The 6,213-nt window shown below is 35.1% G+C and overlaps 1 protein-coding gene across 24 annotated transcripts in view; it reads left to right on the top strand.

Annotated features, from left to right (window-relative positions):
• scrib (scribble planar cell polarity protein) overlaps positions 1 to 6,178 on the top strand; it is a 117,736-nt gene extending 111,558 nt beyond the window's left edge. For 17 of the 24 annotated variants that reach the window (XM_069501612.1, XM_069501623.1, XM_069501624.1 and 14 more), the window contains 6 exons: positions 34 to 139; positions 444 to 615; positions 1,058 to 1,199; positions 1,905 to 2,000; positions 2,523 to 2,702; positions 4,375 to 6,178. In XM_069501612.1, coding sequence (XP_069357713.1) covers positions 34 to 139; positions 444 to 615; positions 1,058 to 1,199; positions 1,905 to 2,000; positions 2,523 to 2,702; positions 4,375 to 4,617 — 939 coding nt within the window. In that variant the 3' untranslated portion in view covers positions 4,618 to 6,178. Of the gene's footprint in view, positions 1 to 33; positions 140 to 443; positions 616 to 1,057; positions 1,200 to 1,904; positions 2,001 to 2,522; positions 2,703 to 3,590; positions 3,635 to 4,374 lie in introns of all 24 variants that reach the window. The other 7 variants (XM_069501616.1, XM_069501628.1, XM_069501621.1 and 4 more) reach the window with 4 other exon arrangements.
• The last annotated feature ends 35 nt before the right edge of the window (positions 6,179 to 6,213 follow it).

A 6,213-nucleotide genomic window follows, 5' to 3' on the forward strand; every position in this document is an offset into this window, starting at 1 on the left:
ATAAATATTAATGTTTTGTTTGAACACTTGCAGGCTTCCCCACCTCAATCTGGTAATTTTGTAAAAGCATCTGTCAGCGACAAGAAAAAGTTTTTTGAAAACGCTATGGAAGAAAGTCATAAATCATCGCCTAAGCCAGGTTAGTTTAAATCTCAATCGTACATATTAATCAAACTATTACTTTCTCTCGCACTTTTCACAACATTCACAACCTTACTCACTTAAACATCTTTTTCCTGTTAATTCACCATACTAGATCATAGTATCGCTATGTAGATAGCAATGTTGTACACAATCTCTAAAGGTGTTTGTTATCCCTTTCATATTGCTCCCTGCGGAAAAGGATTGCACTAGATTTACACCTGTCAATTTAGTATATTTTAGAGATTATGTACAACACAATTAGTAATGTATATGTCAATTAATTTTAAACTTGTTTGCAGAAAAAGTGTTCACATTCTTATCAGCGGATGAGGTGGAGAAATTGAAGCAGGAAGAGGAAAGGAAGATGGCCACTCTGTCGCGCGCTGAGCTCAGCTCGTGGTCCCCAGGGGAGGACCGCCAGAGTGAATACAGCTCGCATTCGGATGACGAACCCTACGAGAATGGCCATAGGTTTGTCAAATTTCTTCCTATACCTAAAATCAATAGTTTTCTTCATTTGACTATGATACGGCTGCACGATAACATGAGAAGTGTACTCGGCAAAGTAACAGTATAGAGCAAAGGAACGGTCAAAAATGCGTTCCTCGCTGTGCACAGTCAGGAAGTCTTAACAGGCCTTCCTTATTTCATATCATATCAGTACAGCACACCATCAGTAGTATTTACATTATATTGCCGTTACACCACACAATAAGACTTAAATCATTAGTTCTCTTGAACGTAACTCAACAATAAATAAAACTTCCTAACACATCCTAATCATATGTCAAAAACATCCTATTAATAAGATATCGATCTAACGGATGGAATAGATTGACAAATAGTAAGCAAATACAACGTCCAGAATTGTTGTGATTGTTGTTTTAAAAGATTTCCTGAATGCACATTGCAGTATTTCTCTGGGTGGCGTAAGTCCATCCGCAAAATCGCAACGTCGGCGCTCTAACCGTGACGGATCGGAGAGTGAGGACGCGAGCACGCGAGCCGCTCGCCGAGCGGCATGGCGCGCGGCGCGACTCCGTTCACTCGAGCAAGTAAAGCACATTTTTGCACCTTTTTAAATTATATATATGTATAGTACCGTCGAGTGTCGTTCTTATGTATGAATAAGTTACCGGTTGTGTTCACGTCTAATTTTTATCGGTTAAGTCTTTGGTGCATATGAGCGCAGTGCATACAACCAACGAATAAAGCAAAAGTCGTACCTATACCATTAAAATATAGTATGCCGGATTCTTTGATGTGCACAAACGCACTGCGTAACATCCGTCATAATAACGTCTATCTATACTAACGTTCCTACCCACATCGGAACCTTTATGCTTTATGGAATGGTAGCTTTAAGCCCGTTTGGTAATTCAAGTCGCGTCGCGTCTGTGCTTGTAACTTTTGCAGAAAGACCATTTGCAGAGTCTAAACTATTGCGCATTACCGACAAAAAATAAACGTAATAACAACCGGTAACTTATTCAGCGGTTTCTTGCAATGAATTTATTAAGGAAAATTGCAGAGTAACATAAAATTGTCTCCTGAAGTGCTGCTAATGTCTATTGATGGCGATAAAATCTAACCTTATGTAATACCTGTCTTCTGATTGGTAAAGTCTATAAAATAGCATGCTCTATTCCATCGTTACTCAAACATAGTACTTAAAACGTATGTTTCCCTTTTGAGTTTCGATTCTCTAACATTCGATCCCAATCGCGTCTTAGAATACATTTCAACTCTTAACGTTTTAGGACGCGATTGAATCGCAAAAAGCAATTAAAAGCATGGTCGGTCCGGCGCATGACATTGTAGGAGAGGTGCCGCCGAGAGATAGATCACCCTCCGAGGTAAACATGTTGCTACTCTAATCATACTCACTGAATGTTGTGATAACCTTACTAAGATTCCCATTTCCCATAGGTAGAGATAATGAGACATTTCGTACATTTCCATTATCTGTATCTAGCATACATATATTCATTGTTTAATTAATAAAGTACTTAATACGTCTGTTTTGGTCATTAACAAATTGACATTGCAATTGTTGCAAATTTGAACATCAACTGAGACAATACTGTTTCTGTTAAATTCATTACATTGTGGATAATTTTATACACTAAAGTCGACAACAGTTATGTACCCTTGTATCGTAACTCACGTCCTATTTCATTGTAAGATTAGCACCATTAAACTTTTCTGGCTTTATTTGATAACCTGATGTATGTTTTGAAATAATTTGACTAAAATATTCTATTCATTGTTGTAATTTTATGTTATTTGTTATTTGTGGTTGGGATCGTTGTCGCTTCGCTGGCATAAACTGTTCGTTATATGGGGTGTGTTTGTGAAATTGGCTTTACAAATTATAGAAATGGCCCCTGCCACGTATCGCGTTGCGTACAAAGCCGGGCCAGATACTGGCCGTGAAGGAGAAGGAAAAATTGTTAGACGAGCGAATAACACTACGCACGGAGGAATATGTGTGCCCGGCCACCGGCGAGACTAAAGTGCGAACCGTCGAGTACATTGAGAAAGTTATTGAGAAAGAGGTACGCGACGCGTCATTGTACATGCTAATAGTTAGGACGCTGTACACAAGCAATGCCGTTTCGTGTGTGGTTTTATATTGTGTATTATAAAAAAATCGCTTAGCTTTTTACGTGCAAGTTTAAGACATAATTTTACGATGACCGATTCAATGACCCAAGGTACAGATCGCGTAAAAGTCACAAGCGAACATACCATTCACACGCTATCATGACGTTAACACAGTCATAATAAAATTTAGTAATAAAATGTAACGCAATAACAATATTTTGTGAAAAAGACAGAAAATGCAGAATTGTATACGAAAGGAAGGAGTGTATACGTGGAAGTTATGTGATGATCTGAAATAAATACATACCTACTCGTATTATTCTATAAAAGTAAGAAGTTTAACGGTGCATCCACTCCGCAGTTAACATTTGTGGAGCAACGTTTCCAACGTTAGGTTACCATTCTTTGCGCGATCTGTACCCGTGACTGAAACGCGACTACTACGATTGCCGACTGAGCGATAAATTACTGATTGATGTTTAAGTTTAAAATATGTTACTGGGGCCTCGCAAATAATGTTATATACTAGGCATACTCGTGCAACACCGCATTTTACAGTGGAATAGATTCCAAACGTAGATAGATAAAACACGTAGTTCAAACAACTAATTTGTAAATATTGTGGTGGCGTGAATTATTAAATGTTAAGTTCTTTGGCAAATATTTAAGTAAATTGCAACTAAAGATTTTTTTACATACTAGAACACAACGATTGATGGCGTGCGTGCAAAAATCCTTTGTTGATAATTTATTTATGTATATTGATATATTGTCGTTTGTGTGTTGCATGATGTTTTGGCATGGCATGCTAATAATATATTAATTTATGTATTTGTCAGACAATACCGGGATTCTAGACACGGAATCTTCACCGAAAGAAATGGTTTGTTTCGTTTCTTTATATATTGTGCTGCTTGGTGGCAATAACTTCATACTATTTTTATTCAATTAAAAATTATTTTTAACTTAAATATATTTTCTATTAAAAACTGATGAAGAATGGCTTTCAATAGTATGAAATTACTGCAATGGGCATTTCTATTTGCTTTCACCGTAGCTTATCACTTAACATTTGTTTGGTTTCTTGTCTAACTACTTGAGCATTATTTTTAATGCACATAAAATTGGCTTAAATTTTTTATAATAATCATAGATAATAATTAATTTAATCATTAAATTAATTAATAAGAAACAATAATTTATCCGAAATATTATAGGATGTGGCCAAGCCATCGCAAAAATTAAAAAGGCGCTAATTTCTTATATTCATAATCAGAATGTACATAATGTATTAAGGCGGCTTTCAATTTACAGCGTGAGGCCGTCTTATAATCCTTTACCACATAATACGATCGAGTGTACATTTTATCATTTTCTCGTTTACAATCATATCCATCTCAATCCAAAGTCAATTCATTTTACCTCATTCAATTTAAATTTTATCATAATATGTTTATACATTCTAGAACGTCAGATAAACCGGGTCATAAATGCAAGGGTATACCTAACAGGTTTATGTTTAACTTGCACATTTATCTGTTTAACTATACAGCTAAACCTGTATGATACATCCTTACATCTATGGCTTTATGGAACAATCATTTCACGCCCTTATTTAATTAGGTGGAGACGACGCAAGAGAAGATAATATCCCTGGAACTAACGACCAGTCCCAGTAGCGAGACCGCGCCCACCGATCTGGAAGAAACGAGCCTCGACATAGAAGTCGATACCGGGGAGAACTCGCTCCAGCCGGACATCGTGCAAGTCGTCAATCCTATGCTCGACGGCGGCGCAGGTCGAGTTACCGCGATCTCGGTAGGCCCTGCGCACAGACTCACGTCCTACACCGAACAGGAACAATGAACAACTTCCGATACATCCCAATAAGCATTATTTTAAGCGCAGTTAGGACTCTTGTTTTAAACACCATATACCGCTAATTGGTTTATAGCAGTTGCCTATTTTATATTTTTATTTAGAGAGGCTTCTTACGGTTTCTATTAAGATTCGAATTCCGCTAGCAATCTTTTAAACCCGGGATTATTATTTACTTTACACATAAACGATGCCTTCCACGATTTAGTACCCGAAAATTTGCTATTTATAAATTAACGTCATGTCGTTGTATATCAATTGGTTTCTATAAATTCTGGATCAAACTTTAACCCGGAGTTTTTAGTTTTTTTGCATTTAATTAGGCGACTTAATTAGGCGAAAAAAGTTGGAAACTTAAATACTTACTACACCCATGGCAACGTAATCGGCTATCTAATAAAATATTATACAATCCGACTTACCTCGTCGAGGTTCCAACTCGAACGTAGATTTCTTCAGCGACACGAACGATATTGAATGATTTTACATCCTAATTTGTATTATAACTGTGATAATAAGTTTAGAATTCCACCGACTTTGCTCTTATTATTTGTATGGGACTCGTTGAGAAAATCTATCGTCGAGTGAGCAACATCTTTTACAGTGGCATTTTACTTTGATCACAATTTTTATTTTTTTATTATGATTTTGCATCGGAGGTTTGTGATAGATTTATCTATTTTGATAATATTATTTCTTTGAATACTTTATGTATGTGACTTTTTAATATTTTTTTCATTCCGTGAAAGTTTTTTACTGTTTGACTGAATGTTAATGCTGTACCTGTTTATAACAAAATTTAAGGAAATGATTGAATGATAAGTTCTGTGAAGGAAATGACTAACGAGATTATGTAAAGCATAGTGTACATACTAAATACCATCATTATAATGTATACTGCTGAATTATGGAACATACTGTGGTTCAGTAAAACCAACGGCAATTTTTGTACAGTCGGTATCATAGGACCGCCTTCCTGTGGTAGTAATTTAGTTTTGTATTTCATTTTATTACTTAGTACCAAATGTTATTCGTGCATTGTCTTAATTCATACAGTATTTGTGTTAACTGGCGTATTAATAATAATTTAATGTTTTAATTTTATGTATGTGGTGCCTTAATTCCTCAAATAGATTACTGTTTAGTACGATTTTACTCTTTAAAATACTAGTATACTGATTTTAATAATATATTTGATTAGTAGGTATGATATATAAATAAATGTTTTAACAAAATAAATTTCATAATTTATACAGATAAAATAAATTAATTCTGCATTTGCATCCGAAGGCCGTTATATCGTTTTTTAAAGTGTACATTATATTGTTCTTAATCTCAACAAAATGTATATTTCCGTTGATGAGTATGTTTTGGAGTATATTTAATGGTAGTAAACTACCTATTTGTAGTTTTGACGTATTGAATGTAAGAATGGTCTTTATGCGTGTACTTTATATCTTTTTAAGGCTCTAGCAATGTGGATTGTAAACTAATGGAAATATTGTATGTTTGTCCAATAAATGGTTTAATATATATTTAAATAAAATTATTCGATTGTTTTATTGCTAACGAATATTGAAGATA

Source organism: Maniola hyperantus, chromosome 10 (assembly GCF_902806685.2).
Source record: "Maniola hyperantus chromosome 10, iAphHyp1.2, whole genome shotgun sequence".
Taxonomy (NCBI): Eukaryota; Metazoa; Arthropoda; class Insecta; order Lepidoptera; family Nymphalidae; genus Maniola; species Maniola hyperantus.